At 42.9% G+C, this 20287-nt stretch overlaps 2 protein-coding genes across 2 annotated transcripts in view; one reads left to right on the top strand and one right to left on the bottom strand.

Annotated features, from left to right (window-relative positions):
* The first annotated feature begins 8097 nt into the window (after positions 1 to 8097).
* On the top strand, positions 8098 to 10471 carry LOC148103088 (uncharacterized). Its single transcript, XM_087839060.1, has 2 exons — positions 8098 to 9607; positions 9908 to 10471. The coding sequence occupies exons 1-2, from the start codon at positions 8216 to 8218 to the stop codon at positions 10427 to 10429; spliced, it is 1914 nt and encodes a 637-aa protein (XP_087695186.1). The 5' UTR covers positions 8098 to 8215; the 3' UTR covers positions 10430 to 10471.
* A 1801-nt stretch (positions 10472 to 12272) lies between these two features.
* The window catches only part of LOC148103087 (alpha-2-macroglobulin-like), a 35339-nt gene continuing 27324 nt past the window's right edge, over positions 12273 to 20287 (bottom strand). The window contains exons 25-36 of the mRNA XM_087831259.1: positions 20012 to 20087; positions 18950 to 19106; positions 18297 to 18371; positions 14620 to 14782; positions 14362 to 14549; positions 13751 to 13963; positions 13164 to 13288; positions 12973 to 13063; positions 12818 to 12886; positions 12632 to 12737; positions 12448 to 12486; positions 12273 to 12339 (exon numbers count right to left, since the gene is read on the bottom strand). Of these exons, the coding sequence (XP_087687385.1) occupies positions 12449 to 12486; positions 12632 to 12737; positions 12818 to 12886; positions 12973 to 13063; positions 13164 to 13288; positions 13751 to 13963; positions 14362 to 14549; positions 14620 to 14782; positions 18297 to 18371; positions 18950 to 19106; positions 20012 to 20087 (1301 nt within the window). The 3' untranslated portion in view covers positions 12273 to 12339; position 12448. The remainder of the gene's footprint in view (positions 12340 to 12447; positions 12487 to 12631; positions 12738 to 12817; positions 12887 to 12972; positions 13064 to 13163; positions 13289 to 13750; positions 13964 to 14361; positions 14550 to 14619; positions 14783 to 18296; positions 18372 to 18949; positions 19107 to 20011; positions 20088 to 20287) is intronic.

Below are 20287 nucleotides of genomic sequence, written 5' to 3'. Positions count from 1 at the left end.
AACGTTTCTCGCGGTTAGTATCATGGTTGCTAGGCAACCTGAACAGCGCAACGAAGGGCTAGACCGTCCCATTTCACAAGCCTCTCACTTCCGCACTTCTCGTACTTATAGTACGTGCCGTACGTAGTACGTGTACTTCAAGCGTGCAGACCCTAAATTGGGACACAGACCAGGCAGTTAAACAGAACAGTCTCCCCAACTACTACAATAGTAGGACAGCACCCCCTACTGGTGCTATACCACAATAACCAGGGTTGTTACGTCAGGTGGGTTAGGAGGGGATTGCTGAGTAGGCTTCATCATCATCATCATCATCGTCAAATGTATTCAGAAAACACTTTAAAACAACCACAGCTGACTAACGTGCAGTACACTGGAACTATACAATAAAATGAAGAATAAGAATAACTTTATTTATCCCGAGGGAAATTCTTTTGTCATGTACATGCTCAAAGCAGCAGGAGAGACAGAGGGACAGATAAATAAGGTATATAATATATACAGTAAGAATAGTAGTATACAGTAATATACAGCAGTAGGATAGTGCAAGACATAGTATCAAATAACTCTAACGAAGTAAGACTGTATCCTGGAGAATAAAGAACTTAACTATCAGTGCAGGCGATTCTAGAAAGTGACAAAGTGTTGTGCAATAGAATAAAGGGAGTAGCAGCGTATGATGGGGGGATGAAACAAATATTAAATATTCAATTTAATATCTGTTGGGTAATATTGCTGATTATGATACTGGTAATATTGGTCTGAGAGGGAGCAGAATAACATTGGTTATTGGTTAAAATTGCATAAGATATAAATAAAAACATAAAATTATTAATTTGTTTAATTAATTATTATTACGTTATTCCATAATTTAGGAGCCGTGATAGAAAAGGCCCCGCCCCCTCTGAGCTTCCTCCTGGATCTCGGTACTTCCAGGAGCAGCTGGTCAGCTGACCTGAGAGACCGACAGGGTGTGTGGGGATGTAGATGCTCAGAGAGGTAAAGCGGGGCAAGACTGTGAAAGCATTTTAAAAACATGAGAATTTTAAAATGAACTCTAAAAGGCACAGGCAGCCAGTGAGGCCAGCACAGGGGTTGGCGAGCTTCCTGAATGGCTGTGAGTGAGGCTGGCAGTACCTGTAACCATGCTCTAATTGTTCTAATAGGATATTATAGTTGACATGTCTGTGAGGGTTCTCAGTCATCCAGGTCATCGTAGTCTAAAGAGCTTGGAAAGAAAAGCGTCTGGACTTCTTTAAGTTTCTTGAAGATGTTTCATCTGAGAAGCTTCTTCAGTTCCGAGGTCAAATGGTGGAGAGTCCCAAAACGCTGATGGCAAAAACATCTGCGGTGCCGCTGTGCTGCGCTCCCCGCCACTATAGATGAGTCTATCAATGAGAGGCCCCGGGAGAATCGGTGGGGGTGCGGGAGATGCCGTCGGTGAGTCGGGAACTGTCGCCTGGATGCTGAAGCTTCTGGTAGCCAGGAGAATGTGATCCGTTTCTTCTGCAAGCGAGCAGTAATCCTTCGCAGCCAGCAGCGGGGAGTTGGCGTGGCCACCTCGCTCTGGGAACTGTTGGAGGAAGATGTGAGTGAAGAGGAATCCGCTGTCATCCGTTCCTATAAAGGACAGCGTTCTCCAAGAGTTGTGAGCAGTACCATCACCCAGGCCCGAGAGAGAGAGGGAGAATGTTTCCTGAACGCAACACTGATCCTGTCATGAACACACACCAAATCAAACTGGATATTCAGCCAGTTTAATGACAGTTTAAATCACTGACTCAGTTTGTTTTCACTGAGCTGTTCAGATTCATTGATGCTGAGTTTAAATCAATCACACTGAGCTCAGACATTCAAAAGAACCACACCATAAAAACACACTACACTACCACGTGATGTGTGTCTCATTAGCTGCCCAAACTCCCACACCTGATGCTCATTAGAAGGTTACAAGGCGCCACCTGGTGGCAGGAGCATGAAAAGCAACAAGAGTTATGGTAAAGATACGAGTGTGAAAATCTCTAACCTGCCTTTCATTACCTCCAGTTTGAAGCATTATACCTGACAGCCTGGTGGGAATTAAACACTAAATATTCACTTATTCCAAGTAAGCTAACAACTATTTAGAACAATCCAGATATTTATGAGAAAAAGAAAATATTACATTTTCTGTCATGAAGAAGAGGATTAAAAATCAATGAGATGTGGCATCCTGGGGTGGGGAACAGGAAGAATGGGTGAAAAGATCCGGAAACTACCACCTACACCTGTTGCTCAGGGTCCCAATTGGGGCTAGAGGTGAGCCTGCAGGCCGGAGGAACAGACCAGTGGAAAAGGAAAAGTGCCGGAAAATGCCAGCAAGAATGCCGGAGCTGGTTGGAGCCCTCCGATGATAGGCCACGTTTCCCACTTGATCACAGCACGGTGGCGCTGTGGTTAGCACTGTTGCCTCACAGCAAGAAGGTCCTGAGTTTGAGTCCACCCTCAGTCCGGGGCTGTATCCCAATTCAGGGTCTGCAGCCTTAAAGTACGCAGCCTCAATGGTCCTCAAAGACCGCTAAGGCCGGAAGTGTGAGGCTTGTGAAATGAACGGTCTAGCCTCCGTCGCGCTGCCCAGGTTGCCTACCAACCATGATACTAACAGCTGGAAACGTGTGGTTGACAGAAATGAAGGAGAACATGTTTTGTTCATTTGTTTCTACATGAGCTTTGTGTGATTTAATAAGTATCTGAGGTTGAGACCACAGGACTGTAAAACATGATTGTTGGGCTTCATTTCTGTACTGAACAGTCATTTAAGATTAGCTAGTAAATACCAATTAGCTAATGTTGTTCATGAGACTAAAGTCAGTGTAAATATGAGATGGCCAATATTATAGTTATTATAATAATCATTATAAGTTATTACAGCAGTGAACTTGAACTCTCAAATCAAATCACTTCTATTGTCACATCACATGTGCAGGTACACTGGTACATGTGAGTGAACTCTGTGTCAAACACTGAGCTTCAGTAAAGATTCAAGTTGCAGCTATTTATGTCCTATCACCTTAAATCTTCACTCAAAGACACTCATGTATCTGTGACAGTGTATATATAGATGTATTATATATAAGAGACAAATGTTGTTCCTTCAGTATGTTGGCATTACTACATTTGGCTCAATGCTTATGTAGCGACTTCCACAGTCGCTAGAGGTCGGAGATGGAGCCCGCCTATTTGCCTGACGCGCTGTCAACTTCACGCAATAATGCGAGAGGTGGAATTGTTTGCTTGTTTATTAAAGTGTTTACAGAGTAATGTGATCATCTTGCGATTTGGACTCTTACAACGTCACGGGCTCTAACGTAACAAGACAAAACATGTTGAGCAGCGGTCAACAAAAACTACGGCTACCCAGCCCTCCTCTCTGTCCAAATCAAAACCAGCGAATGACAGACTGACAACGCCCTCTTAATGTCACCGCTAGCACCCACGTGACTCCCGTTACACATCACCATAGCAACCAAACAAATGAAAACCCAGTGATCATCAAAAAATTCAATACATTTAATTATGGCTCCTACATAGTCCACATCATCAGTCCAGCCACAGTCCAATCACATGCATTCATCCAGTCACATGCAATCATACAAATCATTGCTGTGCATGAATCTAAATATCCACTGACAGCAATATTACATCATTCAAAAAATAAAAACAATTCTTCTTTTGAAATGGATTGAATCGCTACAATCCTTTTAAACAGAGGACTTATCATCTGATATGGTCAGCGTCCTAGGTAGGTGAATTTCCTCAGAAGCCCATTGTGATCTAGAGAAGCTCACCTTATATTTGCTCTCAATTAAAGTATTTTAAGGCGCTTTTACTTCCAGTCTTGCAGGCCTGCTTTTAAATCATCAACCATCAACCCCCAGAGGGATGATACCTGGCAGGTAACGGCGCCGTTACAAAAAAATCATATTAGGCCTTGTTCAGGACATGTCTAAATATATATATATAAAAAATAAACCTGTGTTTCTCTTACAAAAAGAAAATAACCCTAACCTAAATGTCAAAATCAGGCTGGTACTAAAAAATAAAAACAAAAAAAACCCCAAATCTGCCAGAAATCACAGGAAAAGTTTTGCTTTCTGGTGACACAACATGCTGTAGGGATTAGAACCTGCCATGCAGTGCTGCTCATATGGAGTCAGAACGATGCCACCTCGAAACGAAACCGAAAAAAAATATTGTAACTGAAATAAATGTACTGAAAAATCTTGTATTGAAACCGAAAAAAAAAAATTGATAGTGAAAAACAATTAATTGAAACTGTAATTTTTTTGTTTTTGCTTACAATTTTTTTTTTCAGTTTCAATCCATTTTTTTCGGTTTCACTCTGCTGGCACTGTTTTGGCGTCCGGGGGATTCCGACCCGCATGTATTTGCATATATTATAATGCTGACCAATGACTGGAGAAAACACTGACAACGCGGCTGTGGTCACGGACAAACTTGCACGTGTCTGTTCGGGAATGGCAGCTGCTGAGAGGTCCAGCGTTTACATTACCGACTATTTCATGCAAACTAGTTCATGCATTTATTACTTCCAGGCTGGACGACTGCAATTCATTATTATCAGGAAGTCCAAAAAACTCCCTGAAAAGCCTTCAGCTGATCCAAAATGCTGCAGCAAGAGTGCTGACAGGGACTAGAAAGAGAGAGCAGATTTCTCCTGTTTTGGCTTCCTGTTAAATCCAGGATTCAAAATCCTGCTCCTCACATACAAGGTCTTAAATAATCAGGCCCCATCTTATCTTAATGACCTTGTAGTACCATATCACCCTATTAGAGCACTTCGCTCTCGCTCTGCAGGCCTACTTGTTGTTCCTAGAGTATTTAAAAGTAGAATGGGAGGCAGAGCCTTCAGTTTTCAGGCCCCTCTTCTGTGGAACCAGCTTCCAGTTTGGATTCAGGAGACAGACACTATCTCTACTTTCAAGATTAGGCTTCAAACTTTCCTTTTTGCTAAAGCATATAGTTAGGGCTGGACCAGGTGACCCTGAATCCTCCCTTAGTTATGCTGCAATAGATGTAGGCTGCCGGGGGATTCCCATGATGCATTGAGTTTTTCCTTTCCAGTCACCTTTCTCACTCACTATGTATTAACAGACCTCTCTGCATTGAATCATATCTGTTATTAACCTCTGTCTCTCTTCCACAGCATGTCTTTATCCTGTCTTCCTTCTCTCACCCCAACCAATCACAGCAGATGGCCCCGCCCCTCCCTGAGCCTGGATCTGCTGGAGGTTTCTTCCTGTTAAAAGGGAGTTTTTCCTTCCCACTGTCGCCAAAGTGCTGCTCATAGGGGGTCATATGATTGTTGGGTTTTTCTCTGTGTCTATGAAGCGCCTTGAGGCGACTTTTGTTGTGATTTGGCGCTATATAAATAAAATTGAATTGAATTGAATTGAATTGAATATTTCAAAGTGACAGTTTGGGTTTAGGGCAGTGTTGCTGTCTGTTCACCTTGTTGACTCTTGAAGTTGATGCTGTTGCTCTTGAACTGCATTTTGTCTTCAGGAAGAGATTGATTGTCCTCGAAGCTTGTTCCTCAGGTTAAGATGTACATGGAGTGAAGCTGTGTAATATTCAGCCAAAACACGGGCTGGTGTAGTTCCAATTATGTTAAGCTATCATTTGGCTCCGGCCACTCTCTTGTGGAGGACGTTGATCCAGTTCCATAGTGTTGTGGGATCTCTCTTTAATGTATTGTCTTGATGAAATGCTTTCATGTTACTTAGTTTAGTACGTCTGGTTCACACCTCATTCACGCCGGGAAACAGACGGTGAGAAACTGGTGAATGTCTCCCAGGAGACGGAGACTTGACCCCAGAGTGGGGGAGACTCACACAGGTGATAGAGAGTCTTTCTGTTTAGAGCTACGGTGTGAACTGCAGCTGTAGAAGCCTTTTGTTCTGCGACTGTGTTTAAAAGAGACCTGAACTGTTCATGGTCAGAGACGACTCTCAGTGCCCCCTGACTGACGTCTCTCCTCATGATGAGAAAGAAAGTGTTGGGTTTTAACTGCTCATCGTGTCTGCAGGCTTTGGTAATACATTTCCACAACAGTAGCCACCCGTACAAACACACTAAGACATATTTAATATCATTTTCATCACTACTTATTAACACTTTCACTCTTTTGTTCTTCTGTCCACATTTTAACACATCTCTGTCCATCACTCTTGGTTATACACCACCCATACTGCATGTATTCTTTCCCATATTTCTGAAAGAGAAAAAATAGATAAATCATCCAATCAAAACCTGGATTTGCGCGGACTACCCAGAGGGATGCCTCCTACGGCCGTACTGGCCGTACTGCTGAGCTCAGCTTTGTGGACAAGCGTGTTCACCGTCCGGCCTTTTCCTTGTGGTGCAAAAGTGCTAAACACCATAGACTAAGGACAGAGTCCTTCCCATGACGGTCCTGAAATTAGGCGTTGAATTCCTGAGGTTTCCCTCCCAGCCAAAGAATTAAAATAAAACAAGATAAAAAAAAATAAAAATAAAAATTGGGTTTTCACCTGTAGGGACGCCCCCATTTGCTGGGCCCAGCTTCATTGTACGAACAAGTGCATCCGCTGTCCGGCCTTTCTGCCTTTTTTCACTGGTGCAAAAGTGCTAAAAAACCATACACTAGAATTCTCAACTTGTTGAGCTTCTAAGATCCTGCACTTACCACTGCAACAAGAATCCCCAAACTGAGTTTCTAGGAACCTGCACCCAATAATTGCAGCAGTAAGGAAGCGAGGCTTTCCCTGTTGGTCCGATTGAAAATCCTCCCAAATCAAAACAGCTCACCGTTGCAGATCCTTTTCAGTGCCTCTCTTGGTTCTTTTAAAAATTCCTGCATGAGTGAGTCGCTGAAGCACACACTGTGGTTCCCCCTTTTTGAAAACAACGGTGGGACTGAGGCAATTTTACCTCAGGATGGCAGTCACTGCGTGCCCGTGATTCAGCGAAACTCACCGGAGGAATCCTGCCGACAACGCCAAATTGTTGTGGAAAATTTAACAATAACCTGCAACACACTCAGTGAGCTTGATTTGAAGTGGGTTTAATAAACACACTGCAATGTGGAGAGAGCATCCCAGTGAAACTGTCAGGATCTGGAGACTCGACTGGAAAATTCCATCAGGCACCTGAGTTCCTTGGTCTCCACCCCTGGGCGGAGCCATCATCCCTGCTGCAGTCCTACACACCTGAGACTGATTCAGGGCAATCAGGTTGAGGATTTAAGGCCCCCTCAGACTCTCCTTCACCGCCAGTTCGTCAACGACCTCACGTTGGTATTGACGCGACGGCTTTTTACGCTCTTGCCACTTTTTCCTTGTTAACTTTGGTTTCGTGCGCTTCAGATTCCCTGGACCTTCTTTGCTATCACCCTCAGCTCTCCGTGGATCATCTTCATATTCAGGAAAAATACAAGGACCCTCACCTGCCTGCCCTCCAGCCTCACTCACCACCTTGGACTCAGCAGAACTCAGGTCTGCCAGCCTCTCCACTCCTCCCCTGGACTATCGCTGCCTCTCCCTCACAGCGAGGTTCACGCCGGTCACCAGTAAGCGCTATCAGTCAGTTCCACCTCTGCTTGGATACCCTGCACCTGCCGCCTTCTTAACCCTGTTCTCTTTTCTTCCCAGACGCAACCGCTCCGTTCCCGTCGCAACCTGCTAGACCCCCGTTCACCCCCGCTGTCACACGGTTGCATCGTTAGCGACCAGTGTTGGGACTAACGCGTTATTAAGTAACGCGTTACAGTAACTACGTTATTATTGCGGTAACGAGCACGGTAACTAGTTATTATGCCAAAATCAGGAACGCGTTACTCGTTACTGGGATTTAGATAGGGCCGTTATTCGTTACTTCGTGTGTTGCGTTTGACTTACCTCGGAAATCGGAACACGAACCTGGGAATAATGTCACACTCGAGTAAACGGCGTTCTGGTTAGCCTCGTCAGAGAAGTCTGGATTCCAATAATGGCGACGCCCTCGAAAACGCTTGTTTTGCTAGCCCTCTACAAAAACAAATTACTACTAAACACATATGCAACTCATCTGCAGTATTTCCGAGTCCCGAGTACCGAGTACATAGGAAAGCACCACGACTGCAGTTTTCGTGTTGGACGTAAAAAGCGCACGTGACACTGAGACGTAAGCTACAATCATGGCGGCAGTCGAAGATGGTCCAGGCATGGGTTTTCTCTCCTGGAAATATTCACATTATTTCTCCTTTCTGATGGTAAAAGACAGGAATATTGTCGTCAACTGTACTCTCTGTGGAGGTTCTAAAACTCTTTCGACATCAAAGACTAGCAATTCTAATCTGATGAAACATCTTCAGAAACAGCATGCATCTACCAACTTAGTTGAAAAAGAACCCGAAGGCAACGTCGGTGACTCTAGCTCCGTTGGCGCTATTCCAGCAAAACAACGAAAGCTTGATTTCGGACAACCTGCTGCACAGTCCATCACCCAGCCCCAGCTACACAGGCTGATTGCCAGGTATGTTGTGGAAGACATGAAACCCATCTCAACGGTTGAGTCCCATGCTTTCAGACAACTGATTAGTCATATACCTGTGCGAGGGAGAGCTGGGAAGGCACCATGCAGAAAGACATTTTCCAGTTTCCTAGACCAAGAATATGCCAACATGGAGTCAGAGCTCAAAAATACACTTGACATGGTAGAATACATCTCCACAACAGCAGACATTTGGACTGTGCATAATAAAAGTTTTCTTGGTGTGACCGCGCATTGGATAAATGCACAAAACATGAAACGTGAGAAAGCAGCGCTGGCATGCAGGCGATTTATGGGTCGACATACGTATGACAGTATTGCATCTGAGCTGGACAACATTAACTCATCTCATGGCCTATCGTTTAAAATCACATCAACTGTAACGGATAATGGCTCCAATTTTGTCAAGGCTTTTAAAGTGTACCAGCCACCACCTGAGTCAGATGACTCTGAATATGAGGAGGATGAGGTGACTTTTGTTTCTATTGGGGATGTGCTGCAGAATGGTGCTGATGATGCAATTTCTTTACCACCACATCAGAGATGTGCATCGCACACAATGAATCTTATCTCTTGCACTGATGTGGAGAAGTGGCTACTGTCTGAAGCTGCAACAAAAACCATCTACAGAAGTGCCACCACAAAATGTGCAGGGCTGTGGAACAAGGCCAGTCGTTCCACAGTGGTTGCTGAGATTGTGGAAGACATTACTGCAAAGAAACTACTAGTACCTTGCACAACAAGGTGGAACTCGTTCTATTATGCTCTGGAGAGAATTTCAAAGATACCTTTGGTGGAGCTGAACACAATCTCATCCACATTACAGTTGAAATGTTTCAATGAGAGGGAGCATCAGTGTATCAGAGAGTACTGTGCAGTCATGAAACCACTTACTGTGGCACTGGACATTCTTCAAGGAGAAGACCATTGTTTTTATGGCACACTCCTACCCACACTGGAATCGCTGATGACCAAGACTCTGGCTATAAAAAATGGTCTGCAAATTCTTGTTGGGCTACCAGATACAGTTCTCCAGGTAAGAGATGATATTTTTATTTGTGTTTATCTTTAATGAAATGTATTACTCAATTGCTTTTTATATTGTGCTGTGCTGTTGTGTCACATGCAAGTGAATACTGTTACAGTTACAGATACTTAACCCCAATAAATAAATAAAATAAATACAATGTAGTAAAATACACACTATTTACAAATTAAAATACATTCTATATAAAACTGCAGCATGCTGTTAATGTTTAATTAATTTAATGTTGAAACAATGCATACTTTCTCATGCAAAAATGTTTTTTGCACTTCTACTGTGTCGTTATTACAGGCAGTCAAAACAAGGTTTGCACATGTCCTTGGAAGTGAAGATGCTTTGCTGGCTGCTGTGACACTACCAAAATTTAAGCTTCGTTGGCTACATGACCAGTCGCGAAAGGACCTCGCAAAGGCACATCTGCTGGTAGAGTGTCGAAAACTTCTCCCTGAGCAAGATCAGCTACAACCAGGTACCAGCGCCACCAACACAACACAGCACCCGGGTTCTAGCAAAGAGGATGAGTTCTTCTCCTTTGAAGAGAATGAGGACATATATGCCACTGCTGAAGGTGAGGTAGCCGAGTACCTCAAATCAGGAGCAACAGGGTTAGACTCTCTGAATCATTTCCCGATGATAAAGAAACTCTCTCTTAAACTTAATGCAGCTACTCCTTCAAGTGCCCCAGTTGAAAGGCTTTTCAGCCTGGGAAACCTGATTCTCACTCCAAAGAGGAACAAGTTGTCTGATCATAAGTTTGAGAAGCTTCTCCTCTTGAGGTACAATTGTTGGTTTGGTGGAACCAAAGTTGAGTAGTGCTCATATGATGATGATGTGTTGCCTTCAGTAGTGCTCTACAAGGTATAGTAGGGTTATTTCCAAGTGAAACTTGGGCTTCTGAAGCACTTAAAATACCATTATATTTTATTTATCTACATGGCCTGTATGGAGGCAATATTATTTTGGTTTGACTGTTTATGTAGCTGAAAATACTTATTATTTATTTTATTTCTGTTTGTGGGGATGAAAATACTTATAATTAATTTTATTTCTCTTCTCTTTCTCTGAAAAATACTTTTATTACTGAACATGAGGTCTCCAGTTGGTGCAATTAAGCAGTTAAGTTTACAAAGTTCAGTTCAGTTAACTTTACAAAGAATGGACAAACCTCACCGTGTTTATGTTAAATGATTTTTTGCACTACATGTTTTTGCACTTTGATACCTACAGGTCCTAAATTGTCTGAGGTACAGTTTAATGTTGGCACTGCTAAAAGCATACTTTCTGTCCATTTAAATGGCAAAAATAAATATCTTTCAAAAGTTTCAACACACTGTATGTTGTGTTTTGTGATCCACTGCTTCTTCCTAGTGATACTATGTACAATGATTAGATTTATAACACTGCTGTAACAACCCCAGAATGATGTGTTTGCATTTGTAGAGGGTTGAAACAATAGAAATAGATTAAAACACACAGATAAAAAAGTGACACATAAAACAAACTTTGTTAATTTCTAATTTAGTTTCATTCATTTCATCATTAACTTGCACTCGCACTACTACACTGCCATTTTAACCATTTTAGGTTCAGGCCATTAGGTGGCACAGTGCAATTGTGGCAGGATAGTGCTAACATGTAAGCAAGCTAGAAGACTGGCATCCTTGCTGGGTATCCAGTTAAGGAAGAAACACATTAATAAGAGAATTCTGGGTAAGACCAAAGTTACTTTCCCTAGTAACTAGTTACTTTGAAAGTAACGAGTAACTTGAAGTAACTGAGTTACTTTTGATAGGAGTAACTAGTAATGTAACTAAGTTACTAAGTTAAAGTAACTTACCCAACACTGTTAGCGACACCCTGCCACATATTCACTTGTTGACTAAATAATAAACGCTGGAAAACGTTGAGCTGTCTCTGTTGTGGTTATCTGCAATCGAGTCCGATCGAGCTATCAGCCCGTGGCCATTGTGACAGAAACACCAGGACCATCTCTGAATTGTGGCCACCGTCCTTACATCTTATATACAGACACACAGACAAAGAGCATCCACAGACTCTTACATGTTGGTATAGCCCCCCCGTGAGAGAAGGGGCTATACCTCACAGAGAGAATTATGACCTTGTTTTCTGCTTGGCCATTACCTAAAGATTTACATCCCTGATAAGCAGAAGGAGTACCACTATCTGTTTAACGTCTCCCATTACAACGGCCTCACTGTGTTAACTTTCCACATGCATGTAAACTGGTGACAGGAGTGCTCTTACTAAGGTAAAGTGAGAAAGTGATATTACTGTAACTAATGTGATTAAATATGTGATTAATACATGAGAGAAGAAATCTGCCACCACATTATTTAATGGCAAACATTCAAATTGAACTAAACAGTCACAGATTCATTTAGTGACTGTGACAACGTTACAAGACTATTAATAATGACACATTTGTTCCAACAAGCTCTCTGAAACTGATCTTTGTATTTTTCCATGTAACACAGTGGAGTATAAAACATGCACGCAGTTTAATAAAACTGTAAAATGATAAAAATGTTTTACAAACAGCACTGTATTTTCCATTCTGCTATTATTAATAATGAAGCATGTTATTAAAGAAGCACTAATAATACTGGAGCTGTTGACACACACGCATACACACATGTGAGCAGAAAAAGTCTCTTTATTCAAATGCAGGTTTAAACCTCAGGACCAGCCACACCTTCTTCAAACTGTGAGACGAAGAATAAAAGTTAGTAAAAGCTCAAAGTCCTTTTCATTGATGCTGTGAACATGAATGTGTGTGAAAGGTGTCCTCGTGTGTTATTCCAGCTTCTTACCTCACGAGACAAACATGTATTGGGTCTCAGCCTGGTCACCTGACAGAAACATGGTAGAAAAACATGAAAGTGTCATTTCTCTGAGTCACTGATTGAAACATCAGCTTGTATGAACTGTTCAGTCTGATGGAGCCTCTGAAGTGTGTCAGTGTGCTGTTGGAGTAAAGCTTAGTTAGACTTGGACCTGGTTGGTAGTAGTCATAGATCTTGACCACGGCTGGCTTCAGGTTGTCCACTGGGAGCTCCTGGATGATCTCTAAGCTGTGGTCGATGGGTGTGTCCTTTGATAACTGGACAAGACAGAAACAATCGCAGACACAGTTTGTACCAAAGATCATCATCTGCTGTCCCCACGGCGACTTTCACTTACCTCCTCTAAGTACACCAGAACATGATCCTCCTTTTGCTCAACACGACTCACCAGGAGGCCACGTTTGAGCTGTGAGGAGACGACATCATTTTATTATTATCATCACAATTATCACATGAGATGCACGTGTTGGTAGGATCTGTGTAATTACTCACACTCTTCAAAGACTCGGGGTCTGGGGAAAATCCAGAGAGCATTTTGATGTCCAGGATCACCATGTTTGTAGTTTTCTCCTTTCCACTGTACCTGTGTTTGAACAGTGTGATTATACTGACCTGTGTGCACAGTTTCATCTACCAGCAGTTCCTCCACACTGGTAAAGAGCACTCCTCTGTCACATACTTACAGTGATTGTATTTGCACAGTGAATTTGGGTCGAGCAGATTCACTTGTGGTGTTGACCTCTAGTTGGGCGTTCACACTGAGAGTGGTGACATCAGCAGGTGTTGGGATGTTGTAGGTGGCAGAAATCTGGGAAACACACTCGGGTCACGTGTGGAACAGAACTAATCACACCTCAATGCACCCTGCTGTCACTCTTCTACACCATGACACATATTAGCACACATCCTTTTATAGTCATACCTATATGTCTATATTCATCTTAATATCAGTATCTCTGTTATATCTACACTCATTTTATACGAGTGTTTGATGTTTGTTGTATATTTGCTGCTATGACAACTCAGTTTCCCTCTGGGATAAATAGTTTCCCTGATTCTGATATTAATTTAGTTTAAAATAGCATTGTCCTCTCTACAGTTATTACTGCCAGGTCTAATGTCGTTATTGTGCATGAAAATACATGTGCAAGATGAGCTTTATTACATGTGAAAATGCTAATGCTCTCTAAAGTTGTGTGAGTAAAAAGAAAAAGAAGAAACCCTTTCTCTGACATCAACCAGGAGCTGGTCACATGATGCTGTCACTGACCTGCACTGAAGCACATGCAGTGCCCTTCACCTCCAGGCTGTATTTTCCTGACACGTCCTGCAGCGCCTCCTCCTGGTAGAGCAGTTTGTTGCTCTGATTTACATCAAACGTCAGCTGACTGCTGGGAGCCTGAACTGTCACTGTGCTCCAACCTTCAGGACTGAACGCCAGAGCGGAGTAGAGAGCCAGAGCCTGAAGAGCCACCACCGTGTCCTACAGGATGGATTCATTGTGGTTAACACACACAGCATATGTCTCCATATTTCATGGGCTTAAGTGGAATAGACATTGAGTTAAAACTGCCTTTGAGACCCTCTCACAAAAGAGATCCTTAATCTCAAGTTTTCCAAATTTCACTTCCTGGTTAAATAAACAGGTTAAAATATCTTTAACTGAGAATTATCAAAGTATAGAAATTACAGGTATAAACTCGCAGGTGATCTGTTATTTACAGGCTGTTACGTGTAGTTGGTGTCTGAGGTAACGTTGCTATTCTGTAAAAACAATGAATTTTTAGACAAAACTTAAATGTCATATTCTAACTAAAGAATAAAAACTTGTCTGGCTAAAACAAATCTGTTTTAGTTCATGCTGTTCGGGTGGTGTCGTACCTGAGTGGAGGAGAAGCCTCCGTAATAGTTCTGCTGCCCAGTCAGCCACCTGATAATACCAGAGGCATATCCCAGATCCTCAGCAGTCGGGGAGGCGCTGAGTTTGGCCAACAGCACATAAGAACTGATCTCCACTGACAGGGAGGCTGATGTTTCTGCTGCTGTCTGAGACCAGTAGAGGAAACCTCCTACAAACACAATAACAGTCACAGTGATGCTAATAAAGCCTGAATGATGTCCTGCTAAAGGATGACCCACCTTCCCTCACTGCAACTGTGTCTAAGTGCTGCAGAAGGTGAGCTCGGGTCTCCACGTCTCCTGCCAGAGTGAACACATAGGCCAGCAGAGCTGTAGTGTAGGTGTTGCTCAGGTCACTGAGAGACTCCTTGAGACAAGCCAGGCTCTTGTTCATCACAGGATCCTTTAAACGATCACAACAAAGAACTTTAATGGACAAACAGAAATCTTCTTTCATTAAACCCAGTGTGAGAAGAATAGGAGGCAGAGTTCCTGATTCAGTCACTCAAAACATCAGCGTGAAAATAGAAAACACAGCAATTAGAGGAAAGTACAGATCAAGCAAAGAGTGGAGCAATCTTCTAGTAGTATTTACAATATAAAGAACATATTGAAAAAACACTGTACAGGTTGGGTGGTGATACAAGTTCTTGCTGGTGAGAGTTCAGGTATGTGGATGACACCTGGGTGAAAATCAAATCTCAGGACATACCACAATTCACGGATCACATTAACTCGTTGGACCGACACATTAAATTCACCAGGGAGGATATGAAAAGTGTCAGCTTAGCCTTCTTAGACTGTGAGATTTCCATCAGTAATGGGGGACATTTAAAAGTTGACGTGTACCGTGAACCTAAGCTCCAGCCGATCCAGGAGAGAAGGACTACCGCTGCCTAAGTGAAAACCTGAAGTGATCCCATACGTGTCAGAAGTATCAGAACAGCTGAGGCACATTTTTTTCTAAACACTGTGTCTCTGTGGCTTTTAAACCCCAAAACACGCTGCGCCAAAAATTGGTCCACCCCGACACAAACAGAGTAACATAGTGTACGGTGTTAAGTGCAGGAGGATTTATACATCGGGGAAATCGAACAACCTCTGGCTAAGAGGATGGCACAACACAGAAGAGCCACCTCGTCAGGCCAGGACTCTGCAGTCTATTCACACCTACAGGCCAGTGGACACTCTTTCAATGATGATGTAACATCCTGGACAGGGAGGAACGCTGGTTTGAGAGTCAAGGAGGCCATTTACGTGAAAAGGGAAAGACCATCTCTGAATCAAGGAGGGGGCCTAAGGGTCCATCTGTCACCATCTTACAATGCTGTGATTGCAGCCATTCCCCAACTCTCTGTGAGTGGTACTCATGGTCATTGATCAGTGGTCTTTGATCAGTGGGTTTTGGTCAGTGGTCATGAGAATTTGCATAATTACGATTGAGGAACTGACCTCCCAGCCCATTGTTCCTTCAGTGGGCTGGTTTCAGTCATTATGTTTCAGTCATTATGCAAATGTACTGTTTATAAGATTGAAACCTGCAGTCAGCTGAGACTGAAGAAGTCACTTGGATGAGTAACGAAACGTTTCTCCCACTGAAAACGTCCAGATGAACAGAATCAACTTTTTGGGGTATATGTAATATATATATTAGATTGTATATTATATTGTTGGTTTATACACTTTTGTGTATGTATGTATATGTGCATACCAGCTCGGACGTCGCCCGGATCAACTATTGGAATAAGAAGGCATTGGTGGGCAAGAGATAAAAACAGGGCGTTGTTGGAATGCTACTATACACGTAACCCTGGCGGAAGGGGCTACATGAATAGGATGAGGGACCTATGGAATCTTCGATACCCAGCATTGACGGCGAAACAACTAAAAGCTCAGTGTTCCAACATTCGAAAGAAGGGTATTGCTCTCACAGCAAGAGATTGTCGAGGTGCAATACAAATGCTACGGCAAGGGGGAGCCAGGACGACAGGTCAGGGGGGAGATGTCATCACCTCCACTCGAGATTTGTACCAAGCCCCAAGTGCTATAGTGCAAGAGGAACTGACCTGAAAGATAGGATCATGGCAAAACTTGAAACCTGGATCCCCCGTAGCTGGTTACCAAGATGTGAAGATCTGCTAGATGATGTAAATGCGATACATACAGCAACGATTATCGAGACTAACAAGCTGATCTACAGTACAGCAGCAGTGATCAGAGAGATGCTTGGCTACAGGTTGAACAGCCACAAGAAGGAGACTAGAGGCTAAGATCAAGGAGGGGGGTTAGCTAACTATCGGAGCTGCAGAAAGGTGTGACAAAGACGGTGCCCAAGAAGAAGTATAGCAAGCTGTCCATGGAAACTGCCAAGCAACGACTAACAGCCTTGGCCAGCACCTTGCCATACACTGGTATGGCTCACGTCTACTGGTGGAAGAAGCTGACTGGCAGCACAAATGAGCCAGCTGTTAGGTGACGAGAGACACCCAGAATGGCTAACCGTAGGCCAGACAGTCCTGAAGGAATCGGTCCCATTGGTCCCATCCAACTACTGACCAATAACCTGCCTCAGTACCACATGGAAGCTCCTGTCAGGCATCATAGCGGCTAAGATGAACAGGCACATGTTCCTGTGCCCCACTCATTGGCAAGAATACCAGAGGTGCAAAACACCAGCTACTGGTAACAATCAGCCGAGACTGCCTGGATTGATTACAAGAGGGTCTATGACTTAATGCCCCACAGCTGGATCCTGGAATGCCTAGACCTGTACAAGATCAACAGGACTTTAAGAGCCTTCATCAAGAACTCAATGGGGATGTGGCATACAACACTAGAGGCCAACTTCAAGCCCATAGCACAATCACCATCTATCAAGGAGATGCTCTGTCCCTACGGATACTGACTACGGAATAGAGCAGTTGTCAGCCACCTCCTGTACATGGATGACATCAAGCTGTATGCCAAGAGTGAACGAGACATCGATTCACTGATCCACACCACCAGGATATACAGCAACGACATTGGAATATCGTTCGGACTGGAGAAATGTAGCCGGATGACAACAAAGAGAGGGAAGGTAGTCAGAACTGAGGGGATTGAACTACTAGAAGGCAACATGGCAGACATAGAGGACAGCTACAAGTACCTGGAGATCCAACAGGCAAATGGGAACCACAAAGAGGCTGCTGGGAAAGCTGCTACAACCAAGCACCTGCAGAGGGTCAGGCAAATCCTGAGGAGTCAGCTGAATGTTAGGACAGGATCCGGCCTATCAAAACTTACGCCCTGCCCATCATCAGGTACCCTGCTGGGATAATAAGCTGGCAAAAGGAGGAGATAGAAGCCACTGACATCAAGACAAGAAAGTTCCTGACCATGCATGGAGGGTTTCACCCCAAGTCCAGAATGCTAAATGGAAGGAAGGAGGCCAGGGACTGGTGAGTGTCAGCACCACATTCCAAAATGAAACAATGAATATCCACGAGTACGAGGAAGATGGCCCCAACTGACCGCGTGCTCAGTGAATACCTCAGGCAGCAGAAACCCAAGAAAGAGGAGGAAGAGGAGGAACCATCATGGAAGGACAGGCCCCTGCACAGTATGTACCACCGGCAGATAGAGGAGGTGGCTGATATCCAGAAATCCTACCAGTCGCTGGACAAAGCTGGACTGAAAGACAGCACAGAGGCACTAATCATGGCAGCACAAGAACAAGCTCTGAGCACAAGATCCATAGAGGCTGGGGTCTATCACACCAGGCAAGACCCCAGGTGCAGGCTGTGTAAAGACGCCCCTGAGACAATCCAGCACATAACAGCAGGGTGCTAGACTGCTGGTTAAACCTAACTCCATGGCTCAGCAGCACAAACTCTACTCCTTTTTTTGTTGAATACCTTGATATTCTTGTTACTCACATGTTGGGATGTATTCATTTCCAAGAAGGCAGCAGTAACGTATGCAGTGAGAGTCACTTCATCAGATACACCACCCTGTCAACAGAAGACATCATAGACACTTTATCATCGATGCACCAACATTCAGGGATATGAAGTCATGAAAATGATTTTCAGCTGCATGTGGTTTTAGAATCATGAATGTCTTGATGCATGTTCAAACATCCAGCTAAAGAGATGAACAGGAAGTTGATTTTGTTCATCTGGACATTGTATTTCCAGTGAGATGGATGTTTCTTCACCTCGGGTTTCCCCAACCTTATAAACAGTTTGTGTAGTCATCTACTAATCAGAAGGTTGGTGGTTGGATTCCCAGCTGCTCCAGCCTGCATGCCAAATATTTGTGGGCAAGATACTAATCCCAAGTTGGTCTCTAGTGCATACTTTGTATTTTGTATAAATATGTGTGAATGCTAGATAGAAAGCAGTGCTGGTGTGAATGGAACAAGATGAAGGGAAATTATTTCTTAAATAAAATAATAGAATATACTGGTGTGAGCTATTACAGTATTTAGTACAGTGTTTTCCATGTATGCATGACATTATTAATAAAATTTGTTAAATCCAGACTGGAGGTTATTTCCACAGTCTAACAGCGAAGAACTGCAGGTTACCTTCATTCTGTTGTTGAAGAGTTTCCCAGACTTTTCAAAACAGCCATTTTCTTGTTGTTTATGTTGCAGCCAGGTCTTAGACTCTTCGATCTTTCTGGGATCAATAAAGACGAAAGACTGAGCTTTGGCAAAACTTCTTACCACAAACGCAGTCAGCCTGACAGAAAGAAAAAACACTTACACGTCTTACAACGATGGAAATGTTTGGCTGTGAGGTCACATTAGGAGAAAGAAATACTGATCATTTTGAAAATAAAGTTGAAATTTCAAGATTAAATTTGAAAATGTATTTTGAGACAAAAGCAGAAATGTGGATATCACAGTTGTTTCAGGACAAACTGCCACGGTTGCTTTACCCTCTGAATTAGTGAAATCGTACTTCAGACTCAGTTTTAGTAACAAGGAAGGAACTGATGTCACTTATAAACACAGCGTGGCAGTAAGTGTAAGTACACTGAAAAGCAGAAAGTGGTGCAGAAAGCTGCATGTGGTTAGATTTGTATAAAAGGAAATGGCTGCTAATGTACAAATGCAAAGATACCGATGGTTCCACGCTCGTGGAATAAAGAGGATCTATGCTGTATCACAAGACGACTGATTTATTTCACTACATCTACTCAAGGCCTTTTATACAGGGTATAGCAGTTGTTTGAAACAACAACTGTAATCATTTCAACTGTTTTCTTAGATTTGAATTTGACTTTTTTTACAAAACAGTATTAAGACTTTATTATTGAAATACTATTTAGACTTTTTTTTAAAGTAGAATTACAACTTTAATCTTTAAAATTCGACTTTATTCTAATAATGATCAATAACATTTTTTATGCGGCTCTAATACTCCTTCCTACCTACTAAATTACACAGTATTAACCAAAAGGTATTGTTAATGTTATCTTAGTCAAAGGATTAAATGGAGAATTATTTTAAGTATTAGAGGTAGACATGTTTATGTTATTAATGGGTAGTCAAACTTCAAGAAATGTCTTCTGTTTGGTGGGATATTTAAAAACCAGTGTAACCTCTCTGGTTTATAACATGTTTGATCAGTGATGTTCTCACCAAGTGTTTCCTGGTCCTGTTCCAAATGTGGTGTAAGCACCGTCAGCACTTTTGTAGTTGAGCTGTCTTTGGTATCCTGTAACAACAGAGACATTGATCGAGACATTGTTGCTATGGTGATGATTGGACTCCATTTGTTTATGGATCTGCATGTGTACATCGAGATTTGGGAAATTCAATGACTCTTGCTGACAGATGAGGAAAATGACCCATTTGACCAAAAGCTGTGGCTAATGTTCTGCCTCCTGTCGGCTTGTTTCTTGAACCGTGTGTGTT

This window comes from Neolamprologus brichardi, chromosome 3 (assembly GCF_056152115.1).
Source record: "Neolamprologus brichardi isolate AB-2024 chromosome 3, ASM5615211v1, whole genome shotgun sequence".
Classification (NCBI taxonomy): Eukaryota; Metazoa; Chordata; class Actinopteri; order Cichliformes; family Cichlidae; genus Neolamprologus; species Neolamprologus brichardi.
The sequence above is the reverse complement of the archived record's forward strand: the minus strand, read 5'-3'. Positions and strand labels throughout refer to the sequence as shown.

Bases quoted from the DNA above. Each gene is read 5' to 3' on its own strand.
- LOC148103088 (XM_087839060.1), top strand. From the start codon at position 8,216: ATGGCGGCAGTCGAAGATGGTCCAGGCATGGGTTTTCTCTCCTGGAAA. The intron at 9,608-9,907 runs GTAAGAGATGAT...TCGTTATTACAG, and splicing joins TACCAGATACAGTTCTCCAG to GCAGTCAAAACAAGGTTTGC.